The sequence below is a fragment of the Magnolia sinica genome, chromosome 5 (genome assembly GCF_029962835.1).
Source record: "Magnolia sinica isolate HGM2019 chromosome 5, MsV1, whole genome shotgun sequence".
NCBI lineage: Eukaryota > Viridiplantae > Streptophyta > Magnoliopsida > Magnoliales > Magnoliaceae > Magnolia > Magnolia sinica.
The window spans coordinates 8,421,726-8,447,396 of NC_080577.1; the positions used below are offsets into that span (position 1 = coordinate 8,421,726).

Below are 25,671 nucleotides of genomic sequence, written 5' to 3' on the forward strand. Positions count from 1 at the left end.
TCCAGTGCTTTTGGTGGCACGGATATCTGCTCTCTTCTTACACGCGCGTGCCCCACCTAATGAACGAACCGCCCTGATTCTTGGGCCACTCGCCACATTCTCGATCTAATCACACTGATAACGTGGTATATGATATTCTGCCGCGAGAGATTGAAGAGTTGGGTGGTAGCATGTGCTCCACACCGTTTATTACGTAGGCCCGATTGTGAACAAGAACTGTCCGAAAAACCATTCCGCTCCAATCTTCAGCCAGCCAAACTCGTGTGAGAAAAATATGGTTAATGTAAAATCGCCGCGGGCTTATATTAAACGCACTGGTGGCCAGATGTCGCACATGTGACGCGACTCCTATCGTCGTTGTCTCTTCGCGATTCGCTATATGGCGTTAGAATTTTTCGGTTCCTGCGAAAGCCATTCGCACCGAGTTACTGTGCAACGAAAGGATGCAAGGTAGGGGCTACTTAACATGTTTGTAAGAAATTTACCTCGGCCACTCAGTTTTTTGAGCTCATTTAAGAACATGCGACCAAAATTAAGTGGATCCAAAACTCAAGTGGGACAAACCAGAGGAAACAGTGGGGATTTTGTGAGCACCTTTGAAACATTTTTATGCCCATAAGCGATCTGTATCATGCTTTTTTTTTTTTTTCCACTTTGTCTCAGTGGAAATGGTTTAACACAAGGTTGATGGAATATATAGATCAAGTTGGAGCTCAGAAGGTGTAGGCATTTCTTTTCCTAATTTTCTCTCTCGTTTGACCACTTGTGTTTTGGATAACTTATTTTTGATTGCAGGGCCTAAAATAATCTTAAAAAACCGGATGTACGGCTTAGATTTCTCACAAGCATCTCGGTCGGTTCCACCAGCAGTAACTTCATTTCAAAGGCTTTCGCAGCAAATTCGAATTTCTCCCGTCGATCAATGGCCATAATCCCTCACAGGTGTGCGATGCCTTTAGCGCCTTTTCATTTTTTCCTGGACGCGAGTTTCCAGTTCCCCTCCCCCACAGGAAGTTCCCGTTGTTGGAAGCTACGCGGCCCACCAAGATGTCAGTGAGAAATCCATCCCGTCCATCAGTTCCCCAGCTCATATTAGGACATATCCTTAAAAATAAGGTAGATCCAGAACTCACTGGACTACATTTCTGGAAATAGTGGGGATGAAATGTCCACCGTCGAAATTTTTATGAGGCCACGGAAGCTTTGAATCAGTCTAATTTTTGTTTTTTCATGTCATCCCAGTGAGAATGACCTTATGAACGGTTTGGATGGCATATAAACATCATGGTGGCCCCGGGATTATTTCCATGGTGGGCATTTCCATCCCTACTGTTTCATGCAGTGTGGTACAATTAAGTTTTGGATCTACCTCTTCTTTGGTATAGGGTACTAACATGATCTGAATAAGCTGATCGACGGGGGGGATTTTTCACGGACATCTCGGTGGGCCCCGCGTAACTTCCGAGCACAGTAGCTTCACTGCGCGGGGGCAACTCGCGTCCTTTTGTCGTCCACTCGCCACTGCTACTAACTACTAAAAGCTCGCCTGCGCGTCTCCTCTTCTTTCTGCTTCTCTTCTTCCTTCCAAAACCCTAACAGGAAAAAAAAATAAAAAAATGAAGTATTTGATGCTCAGATCTCTCGAAACCGCCCTCAGAAGAAGGGCTTCTTCGTCTTCCCTCTCTCACCTCTCTCGCCGATCTTATTCGTCTGGGTCGAACCCCGAACGCAAGGTCGCCGTCTTGGGCGCGGCTGGCGGCATCGGACAGCCTCTCGCCCTCCTCATGAAGCTCAACCCTCTCGTCTCCAAGCTCGCTCTCTACGATATCGCCGGCACTCCTGGCGTCGCTGCAGACGTCAGCCACGTCAACACCAGATCTGAGGTACTGCTACACCGCCATTTCTATACCTGGCCCTCTTTTGAAAGAATTACAGTTTTGTCCTCTCTGTCAGTATCTGTTTCTTGATTTGTTCTCTGGTCTCGGTTTTAGGTCGCGGGATACATGGGCGAAGATCAGCTGGGCCAGGCTCTGGAAGGATCTGACCTCGTCGTCATCCCCGCGGGCGTTCCACGGAAGCCAGGAATGACTCGCGATGATCTGTTCAACATCAATGCCGGCATCGTTAAATCTCTCTGCACTGCGATCGCCAAGTACTGCCCTAATGTGTGTATCAGCCGTTGCCGCTTTCTCTCTCTGTTATTCTGTTTTTTATTTTTTTATTTTCTTTCGGATTTCTGTTTTTATGCTCGTGATCCGCTATTTAGGCAATTGTTAATATGATAAGCAACCCGGTGAATTCGACGGTCCCGATCGCTGCCGAGGTTTTCAAGAAGGCAGGGACTTATGATGAGAAGAAGCTGTTTGGTGTGACCATGCTTGATGTGGTTAGGGCGAAGACTTTCTATGCTGGAAAGGCGAAAGTTCCTGTTGCTGGTATGATTCCTTTACTCTTGAAAAGAAGGTTCGTCTTTTAAATGTTTCATGCAATTCTGATTGATTTGTGTGGTTTCCTCTCTTTCGTTTTTTTCGTTTCGTTTTTTTTTTTTTTTGGGCACTGCAGAGGTTAATGTTCCTGTTGTCGGGGGGCACGCTGGTATTACCATACTTCCTCTCTTTTCACAGGTGGTTTTTTTTTTTTTTTTTTAATAAATAAATTCACTGTTTTTATCTTTGTGGGAGAGTTCCTTTGATTTCTTATCTACTATTATTATTGCAGTTTTTGGTTGATTTATTTTTTGGTTTGTATTTTATAGGTGACGCCAAAATCCAATGGATTGTCGGATGAAGAAATAAAGGCTCTTACGAAGCGGACCCAAGATGGGGGGACGGAGGTTGTGGAAGCAAAGGCTGGAAAAGGCTCTGCGACGTTGTCCATGGCGTAAGTAGTCTGGACAGGAACTATTAGATCTGTACTGGTTCTTTTTTCCACAGAATTGTTTTTGTTTTGTTGGCATATCTTTTGAAATAATTGTTGCTTGTTGATTAGTAGCTAGTGGTCCTAGATTTGGCTTCCTCTTTATTTGTGATGATATCTTTTAGATAGAAGGTGATGATTCTTTATGTTCAAGTTTGGTGTTACACTGCTAGAATGCTATTGGTGCTTTACCAAGAAAGTTGGTAGTTTGATTTTAATTTAATCTTTAAATTTTAGCAACAAAAAAAAGCATTAATCTTCAAAAAACAAATAAAAAACCAAAAACATTAATCCAACTTCATAATCTTCAGATGCCATGTCATATGGTAAAGTGCAGGATGAAGTTATCATTTAAGGGAATGTTGTGGTAGTTTTTAAAAAAATTTCAAATTGGGAATTTACCCATTTTCACATGACATTCTGGTAAGAGCTTGTGAGAAATTTCCTAAGTTGTTGATTCTTAAATAGTATCCAACATTGGACTTCATCCCAATTCATCATCATCATCTAAGCCTTATCCTAGTCACTTGGGGTCGGCGGACTTCATCCTAATTGGCATGGATGAAATTTATGATTCCTCTCTTCCCTCCCACAAGAAATCACTTTGGATTTTTTTCAACTCTTTTTGCTACACTTCCCGGAATCATAAATGAGGGAAAGAAAGAACACCAGAAGGCTCAAAAGCGCAGACTCTATTTATTGTATGCCTTTGTTGTATGTCTAATGAGGAAAGGGTGAATCACCTATTTATTCAATGTTCCTTCATTAGTCATATCTGGAAAGATATCCTTTCTCGCTTTGAAATGAACTGGACAGCCCCTACTTTTCTAAAGGCTTGGCATGGCATTTCTCTTGACAAGAAGAAGCTGTCTTTTTGGAGAATGGCGATTCTTGCTGTCTGGTGGGCTGTTTGGGAAGAAAGAAACGACAGGTGTTTCAATGGGATATCCAAATCAGCTGACTTTGTTGCTTCTAGAGCCAGATTTCTAGTCGCTGAATGGGCTGTTAACATAGAAAAATTAAAGGGCTGTAATTTGCTCTTTTTAGGATCTTAGTAGCCTGTGTAGCTCCCACGGTGGTGCAGGCTTCTTTCTTTTGTTGTTCCCTTCCTTTAATATAATATGTGACTTTTCAAAAGAAAAAAAAAAGACTAATTCTTTCCCCTAATGAAACGTAATACTTTTTCTGCTTCCCTAGTTTTTTCTTGATCCTCTTGACAACTGGATACTAAGCAGAAATGGCATTTTCCTTCCCACCAGTGGTGGTGGGTGGTCTTGGTTTTGGTAGATAAAAAGTAGAATTGAGCCCTGTTGGAGAAATTGTGGTGGAGATTTTGAGAAGAGCCCTAGAAAGGGTAGTCATATTCCAATGGTATGGAATGTTTGTGTGCAGCTTCATTGGCAGGGAATCAATTTGAAAGGGGCAGTCGATTCCATGTGTAGTGGGGAGCATGGTGTGCCGTAAAGGCCGTTACGTAAAGGTAACGGTTGCAACCGTTACACGTTATGGGGTCGTAACAGCCGTAAGAGCCATTATGGAAAAAAATGACCCGTAATTGCCGTTAACGGCATGTTACATCCCTTATAAAAGCTATAATAGCCCGTAATGGTCTATTACGGGACATATACATGTTTTTCATATTTTTTTAATCAACATTATGGGACAGATACAGGTTTTTCGAGGGTTTTTTCAATAAATAAAGAAATAAAAAAGAGAGACCATAACAGCCGTTACGAGGCCGTAACAGCTGTTATGCCCCATATCGTCACCGTTACCATTACGGAACACGTTGGTGGGGAGGCTGTTTGAGGAGGGGGTCCACTGATGTGTGGCTTGGGGACACAAAATTGGAAATTTCCCCATTATTCATTACCACTGCACTAAGAAGCTAAGGTGACTGGTTACTATGGATTCTTGGGAGGATCTTTGGTCTGAAATGTCCTACTATGAAGGAATATTAATGATGAGGAGTGGAGGGAATTCTCTGTTCTCACGTGCGCCCTTCATGTTGTTTGCATTGATGACATGGGAGAAGATAGAAAGAGGTGGAGATGGACAGCTAATGGACATTTTACTTCCGAATCTCTCATGGCAAAGGTGTGCACATCTAGGACCTCTTCTTTTCCATCTGCCTATCTGGAAACCCCTGTCCCTCCCAGGGTCCAAGCCTTCTGTTTGACAGCTGTTCTGAACAACTTTCTCACTGTTGATAGCCTCAAGTAGAGGAATATGGTGATGCTGAATATGTGCTTCATGGGGCTGGTGATCACCTGTTGCTTAAGTGCAAGTTGTCGTGGGTTTGGGGCCATGGTTTGGATCTTTTAATAATTGAGTGGGAAATGTGTGGAATATTTTAAAATGTCATCATCAGATGGTCTGCTGGTGCCTTTTTTGAGAAAGTTAAGATTAATCTGGGAAGTGCTGCTGTTTGTTATTTGTACGGAGGTATGCTAGGAAATTTGCAGTAAAGTTGCCCCCACCGCCTACGTTAAGTGGAACATTGAGTATGTGGAGTTCAAGTAGGTCTTCGTGCTGACTGAGTGAGGGATCTCTATTGAATCACTGCAGAGAGATTGACACTCAATAGTGTTTGGAGAATCTTTTTTGGGGACTGCAGGTTCTGGATGATTGGGCTTTGTGTTGATTTTTTGGTTTTGGTTTCATGTTGGTTGCTGTGGGTTTGTTGGCCTTGTGTCATTCTCAGGAGTTTTTGGCTCCATTGCTGGTGATGAGAGGGTAATCCAGCTGCCGTGTCTTCTGTAGTTTTTTTTTTTTTTTTTTTCCTTTGGAAATTTTAATGAAACGATTTCCTTCAAAACAAAAAAAGGTCAAAAAGAAAAAAGAAGCAGAGGACAGTTGTTTGTAGCTGGTTATATCCCTTGCTGCTCCGGCTTTTATGCTTAGATTGCGTTGCATAAGCTACAGAATTAAATATCATAATGGTTAGGTAATTGCAACATAATTTAGGGCTTTTTGCACTTTCCATGAAGTGTTCACTGCCTTGTCTGCAGGTTGTTCGTCATTCCAAGTGCCTATTTTGCCTTCATGCCTGCCCTCTTTTTATCTTCTCCTTTGAATATGGAAAACTACTATTTTCCTATGACATTTTAGCACATGGTTCCTCCATCTTATTGGTGATTGTTGTCATATTCTTCGTTCTAGTAGTGGGGTAGGCCTGTATTTCATGACTAAGCTATCAAATTGCATGCAGCTATGCTGGAGCCGTCTTTGCTGATGCTTGCTTGAAGGGTCTTAATGGGGTTCCAGACATTGTTGAATGTTCCTATGTGCAATCAAGCATCACCGAATTGCCCTTCTTTGCTTCCAAGGTGATTTAACTGACTTCCATACAATACACACACACACACGCTTGTGCATAAATAATCATTTTTGGTGCTAAAGCTCTTGGAAAATTTTACGTTCATTGTGATTTTTTTGTGTGCCATGTATGGTACCTGTTTATGATCCATTGTTACATTCATCATCTGAAATTTAGGGATTGAAGACGTTTCTCTCTTGCAGTTTAGTGGTTAGAATTTAATATGTTGAACTTAAAATTTAGTGATAGGCTTGCAACAACAATACAACCCTTATGCACCATGGATATCAAGAAAAGTAGCCAACTAGCCAGACCTTCATCGCTTAATTAGTGAATTGGCTTAATTAGTGAATTGGTAGTTAATATCTTCAATCTCTGAACTGTTTCATGTTGGTACCCCCCCGATTCTGTGACCGTAACGGCTGTTACGGGCCATAACAGCCGTTACGGCCCTGTAACGGCTGTTACGGGCCTAAAGAAAATAGGAAAAAAAGAGAAAAAAAATAGAAAAAAAAAACATACCTTTTTTTCTTTCTTTTCTTCTCCTCCTCCTCCTCCTCCTACTTCTTCTTCTTCTTCTTCTCGGACAGCTGCGGCTGCTGCCGCAGCAGCGGATTCTTCTTCTTCTTCTTCTCTCTCTCTCTCTTTCTCTCTCTCTCTCTTCTTTCCCTCTTTTCTTTTTGGTTTCCCTCTCTCTCTCTCTCTCTCTCTCTCTCTTCTTTTTCATTTCCGACAACGAAAACTGAATGGACTGCAGCTACGCACTTTATTTATTTTTTATTTTTTATTTTTTATTTTGTGTTTTGCGGTGCACGTTGAACAGTGCACATGCACTGTTTTGTTACATGAGTCCACTGTAATGTTTATTTTCCATCTAAACTGTTAATTGGGTCACACTGACGTGGATGAAGGGAAAAATACATGTCAGCTTGATCTAAAACTTTTGTAGCCCCCAATAAATTTTTAATGGTGGACGTTTAATTATTGCTGTTTCTTATGGTGCGGTCCACCTGAGCTTTGGATTTGCCTCATTTTTGGGCTCATGCCCTAAAATTATTTGGCAAAATGGATGGACGGTGTGGATACAACACATTCATCATGGTGGGGCCCAAAAAACTTTGACACTTGTGTGCTACACTTCACAATCCGAGTCCCGCCTAATTCGGGCCCTTAAAAAAATTGTACACGAGACATGTATTAACTTGAAATTTACCAATTAAATTATGAACTGTAGTTGCTAACTCACAATGCCAAAATCAAATTGTTTGAATAGTTTTAATTGTTAATTTGTGGACGCTTATTTTTTAAAGTAGGGCCTTTTGATTTTTTTTCATGATTCAGTATCCAATAAAAGTCCACCAATTCATAAGTGGGATAATGCCAATATATTGCATGAATTTGAGGCCGATTTGGGGCATGGATTGGTCCTCCAAGTCAGCCCCAAATTGGCAACGCCATCTACCTGAATTTAATTTCATTTTTTTAAAGAAATATGGGGAGAAATGATATCAAATTGTTAAGTATATAAATTATATATTTAGAAAATTAAATATATGAATTTTGTAGTCAAATTCAGGCTATCTGGTTCATAAATTCATCAGATAGTCCGATACAACTTCTCACCAAAGAGTAGACCGTTACACCACCATAAACATGTTCCAATTTATAAATGAATGCATATTTGGAATGCTTAGAATATTCCGGATTTAATCCATATTTTTTCATATTTTTTTGGCCAAAAAAAATAAATTGCACCGTTACGCCCCCATGGCGCCGTTACACCCCTATATCCGTATTGGTATCGGAGGGCACCATTATGCCAACCGTTACCGATACGGGATACCTTGATTCTATCGTACACAAGGCTAATGCAATGCGCGGCTCATTTAAATTCTAATATTAACATGGAAATATAAATAGGCCTGACTAATGATGCCCTCTAACAATGGAAATGGATTTTCCTCCAGCGCAAAGAAATTGCATTTCTCTGGTTTAAAGTGGAATTTGAAGAGAGGAAAATGGGGCGATTTTTCCAAAAGAAAAAAAGGGAATCTTGGAAATTCAATTTCCATTGGAAATATGAGATTTTCGCAAACCCAAACAGCAAAAATATCATTTCCATGGAAGTAGCATTTCCACATTTTAATTTCAATGAATCCAAACTAGATAGGTCAAACAAAGGTCTTGTCTATTTTGGGATACTGTTGAGGTTGTTTTACGACATAGCCATTTTTCTGGGATGGGGGAGTTTGTTTTGGCTCATATTTAGGATCATGAGGTGGTCCACAATTGTAAATAGTGGACTTGCTAAGCGGCGCTTGAACTTGAGACCTTGTTGTTGAAACACAGGCTGTCTGCCACTGAGCCACAGGCTTGAATCCCATGTGCTACTGGGTTTCAATTTTTTCTTTTACATAGTGGTTATGAAAATCATCTTCGGTAGCAAATTATCCAGTTAATTGGTGCTACATGGGAGCTATTGTTAGTGTTTGGAAACTAATTTTTGACAATCTTGATTGTGCTAAAGTAAAACGATGGATTCTGATGACTATGTGTCATGTCGAATGTTGGAAAGGAGTTGAGGAAATGTCCCTGTTCATTTCTGATTTCCACAAGGATTCACATAATTGGAGTTCATGTTGCATCTCACAAGGAAAGCTTTTCATGGAATCTCTAGTTTTGTGCTTCCTAAAATTCGTCTGATCTTTTGCCCACGATTGTTGTTTGGGATGTCTAGAAGGTTCGAATGAAATGAATTAAAAGAGCAGACAATGCTCTCTTGGGGGATGGAATTGAAAATACTTGGATAAGGCTGAACTTGGGAAATGTCAAATTTTAATAGTAGAGAGGTTCAAAGTTTTACCTGCATTATTGAGAAAAGAAATTTTACATGCATTGTTTGGACAGGTAGGAGAATATCATATTGTAGAGATAGTTTCATTCAATATTTTCTTTCGCAGATATTTCTGCTGTGTAGTACTCTTGAATGATTGGATTTGTTTGTCAGAGAGACTAATACTAATGCCTGAGGTAGAAGTATTAAGTATTGTCCATGTACGCATTTGCTAAAGATGCATTTGCTAAAGATCCTCATGTTTTCTGAGATCCATTGCATAACAATTAACAGCCATCTTATATTGACAAAAACTTCATTTTTCATCATTTTTTTTTCCTGAAAAGGCCAATGATTGGTTTCAAAAGTATGTATTGTATTGTCCATTGGACCTTAGTCAGGCGGCTAAAACTAGCCTCAACCGCTTAAGAACCACTGTTCATCTGCCTGAGTGGCTATTTGAGATGAATCATGCATTATCTTTCTTTTCTTTTCTCCTCCTCTCTCTCTCTCTCTCACGAGATTTTGAATCATGCATTACCTTAGCAGCTAGATTATAAGCCAATATGCTCTTTTTCTCTCAACATGTCGACAACACCTTGTCTTTTACCTCTCTGAGTTGTGCGCGCGCACAATAAACCTGGATGCAATAAACTTATGGTGCATGGTAAACATGATATATCATTATCATCAACCATCATAGCCTTGTCCCAACTATATGGGGTTGGCAACCATAAGAGTATATATAATTATAGTATAGCTATATGGGAGGACATCAATTCATCTGGGAGCAAATTTTCACCACCTACTGTCTATACCATGCATGGGGCACATGTCTATGATGATCCAAACCATTCATTCATCAAAATGGCTCTGTAAATATACCATAAGCCAAAATTCACAGTGATTGGATAATCCAAAACATGTAAAAAAATGTTGTACAAAAATCACTTACAAGGCTCCTCCATAAATGACAATTGACAAAAAATCAGGGTGATTAGACACTCCTAACCATGTTAAAAATGTTGTACAAAAGTCACTTGATAAAAATGATATTTGCTCATCAGTCCATGATCCATTCATGGCTGTCCCTTCTGAAAGAACAACTTGGATTATCATACTCTTAGCCTCAGAGTATAGAAAGTGGGGAGATGAAAATTTGGACCTCCCTGTGAACTGGATCTGTTCCCATAAAAATTTACATGTGAATAATATGATTGAATTTGTCTCCTGCTCATCAGATGAGCTGGTAGAGACAGTATACTCCGTGAGTGATCCAGTGTTCAATCACTGGTTATGTTACCTTTCAAAAAAAAAAGAAAAAAGAAAAAAGAGAGAGATTGCATTTTATACATTTACATGTATGCATATGTATATATTACTGCATGCCAACCTCTTTTTTTTGTGTGTGTGTGTGTGTGCAAATACATGTCTATTGTGGTTTTTTAAACATTTAAAATGTTTTATTGACATACTTCAGTAAGGCTACCAACTTATTTCTGCTATATCCCTTTCACCTCTGATGAGAATGGCCTTACTGTGGTTATCCATCGCAATTGTTCTTCATGGAGTTGAAGATTCTTTCATCAGTCTCAAAGGATGACACTGTTAGGCTAGTACATGAAATAAATTACCACTATTGAAACAAGCAGAAAGCCCATTTTAACTACTTTGTGACTCGACGAAGCTGACGGCCAAAATGGTGAATGATATGGCCACGTGCATTCTAGAATGATAATGTGCTGTGTTTGTGTTTCAAGGCTATGAACTTCACAATGATTATGGTGTATCCGTATAATTCCTAAATGCATTATGCTTCTTGAATGGCACAGGTGAGACTAGGGAAGAACGGGGTGGAGGAAGTGCTTGGGTTGGGTCCCCTCTCCGATTTCGAGAAGCAAGGTCTGGAGAATCTGAAGGCTGAGCTCAAATCCTCCATTGAGAAGGGAGTCAAGTTTGCAAATCAATGAAGTTGATTTTTATAAGTTTCAAGATGCCCCAATTTTGAGTTTTTGCTAGAAATGAGCACCTTTTGACCGTTTATTGTTTTAACCCTTGCTTGGGGGGGAGCTATGCTGCATTAGCCATTGGCCACAAATGACTGGAATTTCTGTCAATAAAGGTCCATGGAGAGCCATAACACAATGGTATCATTTTTTTAAAACCTGCTGCAGGGGCTTATTTACTGTGAAATACCTGCTAACCGAATGGCTTGTTTCATGCATTGGTTCGAGTTTGGTTTTTTGGGAGGTCCAAGTTACAGTTCACCCAGCAGATGACTTCCAAGCATTCATGTGCATGTGACATCCAATCTGACCAATAGGTTGGGCAGACCATGAGGGTTGCTCTATGCAAAAATCATCCACATCCACTCATTGAGTGGACCACACTCGTATTATGCTATTTATCAATTGCTAGACATTGTTTTCTAGCAATCAGAAGTGGCCCACGTGATAGTAGTTGGGGCAGATTTTTACCTCAGTTGGTCCTCATGGCGGGGCCAACCTATTGGAAGGGTTGGATGTTGCATTCACTCGATGGGTTGGGAGTTACTTGCTGAGTGGACCATAACTTGTGGTCCAACTGGTTGGACTTGAGACCTCTTTGTGATAGATATAAATAATATGTGATCACTGAAGAGGGGAATATGATTTGCCTGCAACGCCTACAAATGAAACCTTGAAAGTTAATGCTGTGCGCTTCTTTCCTAGAAGCTAGTGCGTGCATCCTGGTAAATTTCCGAAGCGTTAGATGGCCTGTATGTTGTGTGTTTGTTGTGCGTGCCTCATTGAACGACGTTAACCAATTGAATGAGGAGAACCTATCACCTACACGGGTAGATGGCGACTTCAACATTTTTACAATCATTTGTATAAAATTTCAGGGCAGAAGCGGGAACAAATTCCCCACCATAAAAAAAAAACAAAACAAAGGCCGAAATTCTGGATTTTTGTGTCAAACATGCCTCATGTTGGTGGCCTAGCTATGATGTGGATGGCCTGAAATTAATCACGATTGGACCATCTTAACCATGGAAGACTGCCAGAAAACGGGCAGTAAAAATTTTGAGCAATAGATTGACTAAGTTGCACCCATCCGATGGTTGAGATTGTTCAACAGCGTCTTTTGGGGGTTCAGCTGTTCAAACGGTTGCACAAAAAATTGGCAGTAACATCACTCTACGAGTGTGCCTTACGGTTACTTGGGGAAGGTGACCCACGGCAGCCCAGATGGAAACTCGCACAATCTACACCGTTCTCAGGTTCCACCCTCGGGTGTCTGAAAAAGGCGGTCCGTACAAGTCCATTGATCGTCCAATGATACATTTTCAAAACCGTGACCAGCGCTATTGGTTGAGAAACCCCACTGAAGTCGCTCGCCTCACACGTGGAGATGAAGAGTACGCGTGCGAGATAGAAGCTGCCGATCTTCGTACCCCACTGAGTAAGTGCCATATCTATACAAATCAGGCTGACAGGATCACCATTTGGGCTACACGCGTCAGAAAAAAAATGCTTGGAAGAAAACATGTGACCACCTGATGATGTGGTGGGTCTGATTTTAAAAATTGAGAGAGTGCAGTGCGCATTTCTCAGGCAGAGGTGGGTCGCACGTAATTTTATACACCTGTTGGCCTGATCTCGATTCTACATGTGGCAAGCTATGTTGGGCGCGAAATCAAAGCCGTTCAGATAGTGACCCTAACGTGGATGGTACGAGGCAAGGGATGTCTAAACCAAATGATGAGTGGAGCAGGAAGCTGACATGGTGGCCCACACAGAGCGGTCACACTCCCACCGCTGACCACGCTAATGTAGAGTTTAAGCGGGTCACGGTTTCGTGTAGTTGGCAGAGTCACTTAACCTGTGTAAAAATGCCCCCCTTGAGTCATTTACCACTGAATGTTGGGAACTCCAGAGTTCAGGAACTCTCTCTCTCTCTCTCTCTCTCTCTCTCTCTCTCTCTCTCTCCGTTCAGCTTGTTATTTCCGTCGAAACGAACAGAGAAAGGGCATTTAGGTAGTTTCTTCTGGAACTCTCTCTCTCTCTCTCTCTCTCTCTCTCTCTCTGCTGTGATTTGGTTTTATTCGAATTTGGAGCTACCGTGCGTCTATGATTGGGATTAGATATATGTCTCTGTATACACACACACACACACACACACACACATATTCATATGAACATGTTTCAACTTGATCTTTGTTGATATTAAGTATTCTGATATTTCTGATATTGACGATCTTGATATTTCTTATAGTATTCTGATAAACTCAATAAAAACAAAAGACGATAAAAAAGCTGAAGCAAAATATTTTGTGATTTTGGAATTCCGATTCGAAGTAGAATTTCCAAAAGTCGCTTAGTGAGGTTCATTTTTCGTTGTACTGGATAGAAAGAGCTCTTTCACATCCACTTGAGCATCGTGTCATGACTTTCGAATGAGTAATGCTATGGAGATTCACTTCTACAATGAAAAGCTCTGTGGGACCTACCGTGATGTGTGTGTGACATCCACTCCGTCCATTTTTGTGCTGGGTAAGTTTAGGACATGGTCCTGAAACTCAGGTCAATAGGCCCACCATGATGTTTATATTCCATCCAACCTGTTCATGAAGCAAGTACAACTAGGATAAAGGGGAAAACCAGATACAGGTTCATCCAAAACTTTGGTGGGCCTCGGAAGGCTTTAATGGTGTGCGTCTCCATTCTCAATGTTCCATGTGGCGTGTCCCACTTGGGTTTTGGTTCAGGCTGATATTTTTGGATCACTTCCTAACACGACCTGTCAGAAATGATGGACAGCATGGATCACACACACAAACACACACACACACACACACAAAACAGCAGGCTCAATGGAACTTTTTGTTTCATGCCCTGTAATTTTGGAGGACACGTGTCGTACATACATGGCTAATTGCGTGGGCGAATCTACATAGCATTGCTCTTTTTGAAAATTCTGATTCTATAAGAGTAGGAATATAAAAAATCACAAGTCATATTTCTTGCAGCCTGAGCCAAACACAGCTTCATTTGAGATGAGAATTCCCATGAACATATCCTGCATTCAAGAACCCATATGACTAAGAACTCATGGCATATCATTGTATCCTTGTTTTTTGGTGAGTCTATGTTTTGATTGGTCTTGGATTTCTATTTTTATTTCATATTGTAAGTTGTAACCATGTAAATGTATGATTATGGATGTACCAATGTTGAAATATCACATATTGGAAGTGTTTTCTTTTACTTATACAGAGTACATGATTTGTGAACTGCTATTGCGGGCAAATAAGCAGTTTGAAATAGTTAAAGTTATGTCATCTACTAGTCACTTGAAGACTAAAGTCCCACTTTCCTCATAATCTTAGCAGTGCTAATTTGTGCTGGTTGTTTGTGTGCGCCCAGCCGAAATATCAGGTCATAGCTGAATATGGCAAAATCTTCTTATTTCAAGGAATTTACTACCTTTATTACATTGAAAATGCACCTTGTGGTTGATAAAAATTGCTGATGGAAAGATGCTATTATCACTAGCAGCATCCTTTACACCCAGCCAATAGAAACCTACACAAAAAAAATTTCATATACTTTGGGATTTGCTACAACATCAGTACTAAATGCCCTTCTTATCTCTCTACCAATACTATTGATGACACATGTGATTCATGCAAGAAGAGGGACAAGTGGACCATCCATGCATATGAAAAATTGGACAGTTACATGCAGCCCTCTTGATGAATGTACCTGTGTGATGCCATGGCACACGGATGGTGAGAACGTACAAACTTGATTTTCATTCCATGGCATGTGCATGGCAGGGCCCAACTCATGGTCAGGCTCGATTCTGCACATATTTGCCACATTGGCATGTGTTGAAGGGTAGGATTTGAAATACTATGTTTGAGAGTATTCATGAGAGGAAGAGGAGGGGAGGAGTATGTTAATTGTTTTTGAATTATGTTTGAAGAACATGGTCAAACTTTTGCTTCCAAATATTGCCCATGTGAAAACTAGTCATGGCTCATGACAAGAGGTGGTAACTAAGGTGTTCACAAACTCGGGTGGGATTTCTTCTCCTCGTGGCCTTGTCTGGGATAAGGGGGTTCCCTTAAGCATGGTAGCGATTTGTTGGACTGATGATGGGTGACAAAATTCTTACTTTGGATCACCTAAACCGTCATCTCCTCAATATATGCTTTGTATGTAAGGAAGCAGAGGAGTCGATGAACCATCTTTTCATCACATGAGGCTGCATGTGAGATTTGTTGTGATTTTGGCAGCTGCTTTGAATTGCTTGGACCTTCAAAGGTTGATTGAGGAGATTTTCAAAGGTTGGAAGTGTGGGACCTTTAAGAAAATAAATAATATTTTATGGCATTTACTCTATGTTGGTGTTGGTGTGGGGTATGTGGGAAAGGAAGGGACAAACCCATTTTTTTTAAAAATATAATGATAAATGTTTGTCAGTGAATGTAGAAGGAATCTCCAAGACTGGGAGATTGAGGACTATGTGAATCTGCTTAGTCGCGTGTACGAATCTTGTCCAAATCAATTTAAAGATGACAGGATCATCTGGAGATTGGAAAAATCCCTTCGGTTCATAGTCAAATATCTATATAAGATGCTTCTTTTCAACCACAACTCTTCAAGCGATCATATCTCTCACCATGTTTGGTACTACTCGGCTCCCCTGAAAGCCTTGGTTTTTGGATGGCTGATTGGGAAAAGAAAAATTCTTACAGTGGATAATTTGAGGAAAAGGGGGATGGTTTTAACAAATGTTTGTCTCTGCTGTATGGGGGAAGCAGAATCGGTTGATCATCTCCTGATCCATTGCCCTTTTATAGCTACTATTTGGGCAGATTTTTTGGTGCGCTTTAGAATTAGTTGGTGTTTTGCAGGCTCGACGGACCTTCTTCTAAAAGCCCGGCACGGGATCAGAATAGGAAAGAGAGAGAAACAAGGTTATGGAGGATGGCTATTCTTGCTATTGGTGGTCCGTATGGGAAGAAAGAAATAGTAGATGCTTTAAGAATACGTCTAATCCCGCTGATGTGGTGACCGTCAAAGCTAAACGATTGTTGATTGAATGGGCCACTCAAGTAGACGCTTTTAAGGATTTTGATTTTCTTTTCCTTGAGGTGTAGTTGTTTTTGCTTTCTCAGCAGTCTCTCACTTCCTCTTTCGTATCTTTTGTTCCTTTTTAATATAAATTGTTATCTTTCAAAAAAAAAAAAAAAATGTTTGTCACTGAATGAGATGCCTAGTAGGGTTAGAGGTTCTCCTAGTTGAAAGCCGACAAAGCTGGAAAGAGGCATTCTGTTTTGTAATTCATTTTTTGGTAGTTCGCGGGTAAGGGTCTTGCCAAACCCTAGATTTATATATTCCTAAAATTAAGAAAGGTACTCATATTGGATCGGCCTTGGCGTTTAAGGAATTTATAGGTATCTGTGATTTGGTCTAACAGTGTTTCATCTTTAGTCAAGGAGTGGTGGATGGTTCTCCCAGCCGCATGCAACAGTAAACAGAATCCAGTTTGGATTGGTAGGGGTGCTTAGAGAGAATGAGGGTAGTATCATATTTTTTTTCCCTGTTCCGGCGAGGATCGTGGAGCCTTGGGTGGATGGTGAAAGTTCAGGGATTCTGTTAGCATTATCCTATAGTCATTATCACTGTCAGGAGTAGAATGTAATTTTTTGCCGAAACCTGAAAGACAGTTCGAGGACTATCAGCATTTGCACCAGAATCTCAATCCAGTGATTCTGAAACCGCCAGAAGAAAATGTGAGGTGGAAAAGGAACCCTTCAGGTAAGTTCACTCTTGCGTCTTTTTCTTTTTCTTTTTTGACAAAGCAACAGCCTTGGATGGCTCCTTTCCTCCTCTTTTTCTGGCAACCAGAATTCCCCCTAGAGTGGCAGCATTTACATGGACAGCTGTTAAAGATAAAATCGTCACAGTGAATAATCTCTAGAGGATTCCAGTGGCTGAACAGATCTGTTATGTGTAAAAGAAACGAGGGGTCTGTTCATCATTTGTTCCTGCAGTGCGAAGTTGCTGCAGCATTATGGAGCCAACTCTTTCAATTGTTTGGTATCGAGCAGATCATGTGATCAAGCCTTTGGGAGATGTTTCTTAGATGGGATAGTGGGCATTTGTGCCCATGGAGATGCTTATGTGGCGTCTCCTTCCCTCAGCAATGTGTTGGGAGTTACGGAAAGAAAAAAAAGGCGCATATTCCAAGATGAGCAGAATCAGGAAGCAAGGCTGTTTGATAACATCATTCCAGGACGATCCAATGGGCCTCTATCTCCTCCAGCTGCAAATTAAATCCGGCAGAGAATCCACACTATATTTGGAAATTTTAGCCCCATTTATTTATTCTAGAAGTTAAGAGTTTGTTCTGCTGTCTCTCAGTTAAACAGTTCGTTTAATCTGGAGTAGAGGGGCCAGCATTTTTTCATTTTTTCAGTGTTGTTTTTTGGCCTTTTGGCTTGGATTCTCCTTTAATGAATTTTCGTTATTACTTAAAATAAAAAAGTCCGGGCACTCTGGGAGGATTTTTGTCTCTTTTCTGACTCTATGGTCTCATTATGGAAGGTTTAAGCAGTGGACCAGATGTTTGGTTGGATCTCCTTGGGTTAATCCTAAACCCTGGTGACTTGAATTATTGCTTCGTGAGATTAGAGGTTTCTATTCAACGTTAAACATTTCGTTTTCCTTGGTGGGCATAGAAGCAGATGTAGTAGCCATATGGACCTTGCTATAGAGGAGGTGCACAGCATTCTGGGTTATTGTTGGGGGTTTAGGCCTTCCATAAAGATCATTGCTCCATTGGTAAAGTTCTTGTTACTCATCAAATAAGGGGGTGTGGGTGGTGGAAGGTAACCAACTATGGGCAAATTTAGAAACAGTTGAAACCCCACCCATGCCACTATAAAAGTGAAAATGACTATGATTCTATCCGATGGTGATAGATGGAGTCAGCCTTGGAGTCTTGGGTTGGTATGCAGTGGTTGGGAACTTTCTTCTTAGAAGTTGGTCACAGGAGAAACATAAAAAGTACTGCTTTGACATATGATGGGGGGTGGTTTACTTGTTGTGACAATGTATGCTTTATATATGGGAGTGCTATGGATGACCATCTTAGTTCTTTATACTCTTTACATTTTCTTTTCCACATTCACTGCAAGTAGAAATGGATGGATCTTTTGTCATACATGTAAAAACAAGCATTGTGGGAATATATCCAATTTCATGCATGAGCATGAACGTGTTTAAGAGCAGAAGAAATTGAATATTCACTTAAAGATCCCCTCCAAACGCAATGTTGTTGAAATTTATGGTCTTAAAGACATGATTTTTTTCGTCTGTTTTTTTAACCCCTTTTCTTTTATTCTTCTGTTGCAAAGGACTAAGAATGCTTGCTATCTGAACCCTCACTAGTAGGAACAGGAATTGCCTACTTATATCAGATTAATTGTTTAGGAACTGGTCTCTACTGATTCTCTTGATTTTCATTGATGAAAATTCCCTTCCTGTGCTGCTACCTTATTGTTGGATGATTCAGCTGTTACCACTCGTCTCTTATAAAGGCTCCAAATTGATTAAACACTATGAAGTGCATTAAACATCAGTAACAAACACCAGTTCCGCTTGTTAACTTACAAAGTGTTGTTTGTTTTTTCTGGTCTAGTATTTACCTTTTAGCTCCGTGTTTTTCTGCACTCCTATTTTCTTACCTCTTCGACTTCATTATGCGGTATATAGCTTATCAGCACTGTTATTTGTTATGTCTGTAATCTGTGCTAGGGTAAAATTGTTTTTTGTTTTTGACATGGTTGCAGGTAATACTTAAAAACGACAAACATTTTCATGGGAAGAAGAAAAATACAGGGTAATCTGTCAATAGGAACTCATATGGGTTTAGAACAAGATACTGCACAATGTGACAAAGCAGCGGATATAGAGCCTTGTGCAATTGAGGCTGATGAAACGGCAGAAATTCAATCATGAATGAGTCAATTGCATCTGGAGAGCCAATCAATTCAGAACCTTATGTGGGCATGCAGTTTGAATCTGATAGGGCTGCAGAGACATGCTATAACAATTACGCTAAGCATGTAGGCTTTAGTGTCTGTATAGGTCGTCAAGAACGTTCAAAACGTGATAAAGAAATTATTTCTAGGCTATATTTATGTTCTAGAGAGGGCTTACATGATAAGAAATACACAAATAGAAAGGATAGAATTAGGCCAGAGCGGACACCTACAAGGGTAGGGTGCAAGGCAATGATTATGGTGAAGAAAAGACCCCCTAATAAATGGGTTGTTACAAGATTTGAGAAGACACACACTCATGAACTGGTGAGTCCAGATAAAGCCTCTACCCTTCGATCACAGCGGCATGTATCAAATACTACAAAAAGTAGCAGTGATTCGCTCTGGCATGGACGTGCAAGATTGTCTAATAAAACCCTAGATGATCAGTACTACAAGGAAGGTGGTGCAGACTTTGAAATGAGTTACTTGAAACCAATTTTGAAAACACAGTTGCCTATGGAAGAACAAATGGCAGAAATATACACGACTACAATGTTCCTTAAATTTCAAGAGGAACTATGTGCAAGTCTTCGTTATATTGCAATTAAAAATAAGGATGACGGAAATCTCAACACATATAGGGTGACAAGATTTGGTGAAGAGAACAAGTCGCACACTGTTGTTCTCAATGTATCTGAAATGAGAGCAAGTTGTACATGCCTTATGTTTGAATTTGTACGCATTCTTTGTAGACATGCTTTATTAGTTCTCAGATTGACTAATGTTTTGACACTCCCATCTCATTACATTGTTGAACGGTACAAAAGAAATGTGATAAGTGGGGTCGTAAATGATCGACACGGCATTACGATGGAAGCTGATTTTCGAGAATCTCTGACCTTAAGGTACAATGATTTATATCATCGAGCTGTTAAGTATGCAGAGGAAGGGTCTGCTTCTTTAGATGTTTACAGTGTGGCAGTCCGTGCTCTGCAAAGGTCTCTGAATGAAGTTATTGCTGCTAAAAATAACACCACAGCATATGCACAACTCCACGGTCCTTTCAATGAAAATATTCCGGAGGACAATCTCAACAGACGAAGTCAAACGAATCACTCCACTGAACAGATAACTTTGTTTGATCCTCAACGCAGAATCTCCAAAGGGTATCCAGCTAACTCGAGGATGGAACTTAGCTTAGAAAAGTGGCCTGGGAATACGGGAACATGCACGGTTTGGGGTGTGCATGGCCACGACGGATGTACTTGCTCTGCATTGGTGGGTGTAGGGTAATATGGAAAACCTTGTCATTGTGCTATAATTTATTTTACTTTCGTGGGGGGTTTCTAGATTGTGTTATTAGTTATGAATCCAATCTTCATCATTTTTCATGCATCTTCCAGGGGAAGTTCCAACACTGTTCTTCAAGGTGCATGCTTCAATATGCATGACCCTCCTGGTGCCGTGGAGTTTTGGTATTCTGCTTGCTATTTTTTTTTTTTTCTTCTTTTTCTATTGCCATTTGTTGATGCTGGTCTCGTTGTGAGTGAGGAATATAGTTTTTTTGTTCTTATAGCGCCTCCCCCTCCCCCCCTCCCCCACATTTTTCTTCTGTTATTTTGTGGGAGTACGCGATGGCCTGAGAGCGGCAGTCATCCAAACATTCATAGATTTACATAGTTACAGCTCTGGTTATCGTTTGAGGAACCTCCCTCTTATTGGTAATTTGGCATATGCCCATCTCTCTCTCTCTCTCTCTCTCTCTCTCTCTCTCTCTCTCTCTCTCTCTCTTCCTTCCAAACATTCATAGATTTACATAGTTACAGCTCTGGTTATCATTTGAGGAACCTCCCTCTTATTGGTAATTTGGCATATGCCCATCTCTCTCTCTCTCTCTCTCTCAAATGCAAGTTATTGATCTATCTAGCTTTCTTGTTAGCTGTTGTCTTAAATGAGTGATCTGATGGCAGTAGCAATTTTGGAAACATACAAACTGGCTAATCCTGGCATGTTTCAGTGGTACAGTTTACACTCTCAGATGTACAGTTCCCTTCAATGTAGGTAATATTCGTTTCTTCAAAATTTCAGTCACCTCTCTCTCTCTAATTTTTTGTTTTTTTTTTTTAGAAGGAAAAAGAAGGTTGCAGATGAAGGTGGTGAGAATGCCCATTACCCTCCCCCCCCTCTCACTCTCTCTCTCTCTCTCTCTCATATGTTAAAATAGGATATAGCTACAACATTCAACCATTTCCTCACAAGACTAAACAAAATGTTTAATATGTTAAAATAGGATTGGCTCGGGCGCTACTGAAACCAAGGCTTAGATTACCAGCCGATACTCCTCTGAAGTTCATTTTCTTCACCTCCATAGGTGGTGGGGACCAAGGGACAGCAGTCTGTGGGTCTTTGGATGCTTCCTGCACGAATTCACACCAGTCTCTGTGAATATCTGACAGTGCCCGGTGAGTTTTTTGGCCAGGGATGTCCACTCTGAAACAGATCTTCTGATTTTGTCGATTAGAGAGCCCATACTCGCCTCTTCATCTCTGAAAATCTCTTCATTTCTTTATTTCCAAATCTCCCAACACTGCAAATGAGACGCGGTTCCACAAGGCTCTATTTTTCCGAATAAGGCCGCTACACCAGCTGGTGATGTCTTCACCCACCGATTGTCTCATGACCCAGGAAACCTGAAACATCAAGAAGTGGCTCCACAAGGATGATGCCTCTGAACAATGAAGGAAAAGATGATTTCCATTTCCTTACTGGCTAGCCCAAGCTCGATCCACGTCCGAAAAATAATCCGGAGCGTTGCCCATTCCTAGTGCATGTGACAATTTATGTGCCCGCAACCAGTCTGGCCTGGCCCATGATCACTTTCAAATGCTAAATGTGTAAAAATAAAATAGGGACACGAAACTCAAATGGGACTGAAGATATTTTAGTCCAAGTTAAATAAAAAAACTGCCATTCTGATTCAAATCATCATGCATCTTATGTAACCCATGTACATCTCACATGACACATGTACATTAGTACATAACCTAAAAGGTCAAAATCTCGTTTCGAGAGACTCAGGTGAGCTTCCAGCAAGCTCTATGCCTCTCTTCGACACGTTTATTTTGACTGAACCATTGGCATGAGCCCACATATGAGCCCCATCATTGATATATAATTAGATAATTTGTAATATATACATAATATATATGTATATAATATGTAATATAAACATATATAGTGTGTATGAGAGATATATGGGCACGGGCCAGATTGAGTTGGGTGGGGAAGCCCAAGCTTGGCCTAGAACTATTTGGGCTTTCATCGAAGCCTAAAAGATATGTCCAAACCTGACTCAAACACTCATCCAGCCCAAAAGCCCGTGGGCCAGCTCAGCCTGTGGACAGCCCTAGTCAAATCTTAGAGCTTTGCTAAGCCTACACACGTGTGCAAAACAGCTCCTGTACATGCTTGTGCCAACATGGCACGTAGGTCCGAGATCTAATCCATTCATCAGAACTTGAGAAGGGCACCGATATATTGATGTCATTGCCCAAGAATCAGTTTGATCCACTGGCTAGGTGGGCCACAGTTAGCAAAACAAATGAATGATTGTGAGACAGTTGGCAGAAGTTTTCCGACCCATCAGCCTGTTTCCCATATTGGGGCCCACCTGCTGAGTGCACTATAGTTATTTTTGGGAAAACTTCTACAAGGTCAGACCAACCTTATGGATGGATTGGATCATGGACCTACGTGCCATGCAGGCACATGTGTAGTGTGTGCATGAGTTGTATTGCACGTGTGTGGGCTTAAGGTAATTTGTAATGGTAATGGTAGCCTTAATGGCTACCATTATTACCTTTATGATATAGTGATGCAGGACAATTAACCACTTGCTCTAAAAGCTCGAACCGTTAGAGTACGGTGAATTAATCCCTTTATCTCATTGCCTAGGCCCTACATCTCATGGGTTAGGACCTCGGCCGAACCCCCCTCGTGGGCCCCAAGTCACATGGGTACCGCTTCACACGAGTCACCCGAGTCACACGGGTGGGGCCCGCGTCTCACGAGCCACTCGCCTCACACGGGTTACCCACTCCTACTGTGTCCCTGAGTCTCATAGGCCACCCTACTCGAGCTTGGTGTGAAAATGCCCCCACATTATATAGGCCGTAACAGACATTACGGTCTCTCTCTCTCTATTTTGAAAAAAAAATCCAAAAAATTTGTATCTGCCCCATAATGGACCATTATAGGGCTATAATGGTATTTACGGGGACGGTTATAGAGGCTTACGGGTGATTTTTTTTCATAATGGCTGTTATGACCCTGGTTGCCACCATTATCTTTACATAATTTGGCCTCTACGGCCTTGTTAGTGCACACCATGGTGTGGGCTTAACAAATCTCCAAAACTTGTGTCAATAACCACTAGCCATAAGAACGGCAAGGATCTTGGTGGAGCCACTGATCTCCCCAAAGAAGCAGCAAACGGGCAGATTCTAAGGTAGTCACTGCATGAAAGAAAGAACGTCCTCGATGTGTTCCCTTCTGAGATCCTGCTGTCATCTTCTCTTGATTTGAGCTGCACATCATCCAGTATGTGTAGCGATGATTGAAGATCTTCTATCTCATCCTCCTTGAGATTTCTTCCGAGAAGAATATCCTACTTTATTCTTCCCCCAACATAACACTGATCATGCATACAGCACAGTCCTCATTTTTTTAAAATTTTTTAAAATTTTTTTGTTGGGTTGAGACTGGATCCTCTACAATGAAAAGCCTACAAAACATGACCATATGCATGTAAAAGGCATTCATGACTTCATGCCCATCTACAACTTTTTCATATACCTATAAAAACTTGCATGCTTGGTGTGGCCCATGTGATGATTGTATCGCCAAATTTTTGGAGCATCCCATTTTCATGGTGGGCCGATCCTGCTGGATGGGCTGGATGCCACTCACACATCACAGTGGGCCTACACCCAGCTAGCCGCATGAAATTCGCATCTACAACAGTTGCAGACGATGCCGGCTTTGTTTTATTTATGTCATTGTTCCTTCTTTCAGTTGTTTTTCTTTTTATGGTTGCTGGATTGCTCCGTTCTCTGTTTCCATTTTAATATTGGAGTAGTACTTCAATAGTGGCAGATTCCAAATTAGAGTATGAGAAGGTGCAGGAGAAATACAGCTTTTTTTTTTTCCTGCTGTAAATACTGTGAGAAAGACCTCTCTGTCTCTATCCCTCCAAATTCAGCTATTTTTTAGTAACCATCTTTTTTTTTTTTTTTTCAGGGCTTGATTTCTAGAGATGATATTCCATTCTTTTCTTGTTATATATTGATTTCGTTGTCCCCCCTCCAAATACGTAACTGCAAATTTTTTTGGCAGTACTTCAGGGCCTGTTTGGTTTCCAATCTCCTGTGAAATGTAAAGTAAATGAGTCATTATTATCATTTTCAGTTGTTTGTTTAAGCAGGAATTATGGCTTGTAAATTGAGAGGCAAATACACACTTGTAAAGAAAATAGGTAAAGTAAATTGTAATTATTACAATTTTCACATTATAAAATTTCATTTTTACAATAATTTCTGGGTGAAACAAAAAATGTAGCAAAACCATCATTGCAGTAAAATGTAAATGATCACACCACACATTCACAAGAGTAAATAATCCATTTACCATTCACCATTATAATTGGGAAACCAAACAGGCCCTCAAGGGTTCTTTGGCAACTTGGATTTGGAGGTAAATGGATGTACTTCAGGCCATGTTTGGTTTCTCAAAATACTACAGTAACATGGAGTAAAACTCACATCATTACTCTCACCAACTGAGTAAACCAAGCTGTAAAATCATAGTAATCCGTTGGAATTATCATCCAAAGTGGAAATTGACCACACCACATGCAGTAAGGATTGAATGTCTGCCATTGAAAACTTCATGCGGCCCACAGAAGTGTTGGATGAAGCTGATATTTGGGGTGTATGGGCCTTTTAATCCTTCCAATAGGTCTCTGTTCTGGGCGGAATAGTCCTTTATTCAAGGAAAGTGGAGTCTTCCTTAGGTCCAAGGGGGGAGTTTAATGTAGTGCGTTTCTCCTACGAAGAGTTAAATGGAACCGGCGTCTCTGCCTTCATGAGAGCCTTTGCTGATTGGGTAGCCTCGCATGGATTGCTAGATCTTCCGATGTGATGGTGAAGTTCACGTGGTCACTGATGTCCCTTCTCGATCGGTTTCTTCTTTTGTCTGATTGGCTCCATCAGTTTTTCTTTGCCCGTCAAAACGGGCTGCCAAAGCCTGTCTCAGACCATTGCCTAATCTTGCTTGAAACTAGGAAATTAACTGGGGCCCTAAACCTTTTAAGGTTTGAGCTGGCCTGGCTGGAAGTGGAAGGCTTCAGGGACCTAGTCACTGAATGGTGGTCTTCTTTCCGGATTATTGAGGGTACTTCGGGGTTTGTGCTGCACAAGAAACCTCAAATGCTTAAAGAGAAACTCAGATCTTGGCACTGGAAAATCTTTGGAAAGAGGGAGCTTGAAATGGCCTCCATTTTGG

The 25,671-nt window shown here is 40.9% G+C and overlaps 2 protein-coding genes across 17 annotated transcripts; both read left to right on the top strand.

Annotated features, from left to right (window-relative positions):
• The first annotated feature begins 1,457 nt into the window (after nucleotides 1-1,457).
• Nucleotides 1,458-11,232, top strand: LOC131245341 (malate dehydrogenase, mitochondrial). Its single transcript, XM_058244731.1, has 7 exons — nucleotides 1,458-1,883; nucleotides 1,992-2,165; nucleotides 2,267-2,435; nucleotides 2,563-2,624; nucleotides 2,756-2,880; nucleotides 6,128-6,245; nucleotides 10,901-11,232. The coding sequence occupies exons 1-7, from the start codon at nucleotides 1,617-1,619 to the stop codon at nucleotides 11,036-11,038; spliced, it is 1,053 nt and encodes a 350-aa protein (XP_058100714.1). The 5' UTR covers nucleotides 1,458-1,616; the 3' UTR covers nucleotides 11,039-11,232.
• A 1,897-nt stretch (nucleotides 11,233-13,129) lies between these two features.
• On the top strand, nucleotides 13,130-24,694 carry LOC131245342 (protein FAR1-RELATED SEQUENCE 5-like). Of its 16 annotated transcripts, none has more exons than XR_009170846.1 (5): nucleotides 13,130-20,399; nucleotides 20,514-20,584; nucleotides 20,735-20,831; nucleotides 21,136-21,171; nucleotides 21,401-23,394. XR_009170846.1 is itself a non-coding variant. In XM_058244734.1 (4 exons), the coding sequence occupies exons 1-3, from the start codon at nucleotides 19,081-19,083 to the stop codon at nucleotides 20,788-20,790; spliced, it is 1,446 nt and encodes a 481-aa protein (XP_058100717.1). In that variant the 5' UTR covers nucleotides 13,130-19,080; the 3' UTR covers nucleotides 20,791-20,831; nucleotides 24,248-24,385. The 16 variants fall into 16 exon arrangements, 2 of the variants coding, with proteins under 2 accessions (XP_058100717.1, XP_058100715.1); XR_009170848.1 differs by having other exon boundaries at nucleotides 21,482-23,394; XR_009170838.1 differs by lacking the exon at nucleotides 21,401-23,394 and adding an exon at nucleotides 24,409-24,694 and having other exon boundaries at nucleotides 13,131-20,399; nucleotides 21,081-21,171.
• Nucleotides 24,695-25,671: the final 977 nt, after the last annotated feature.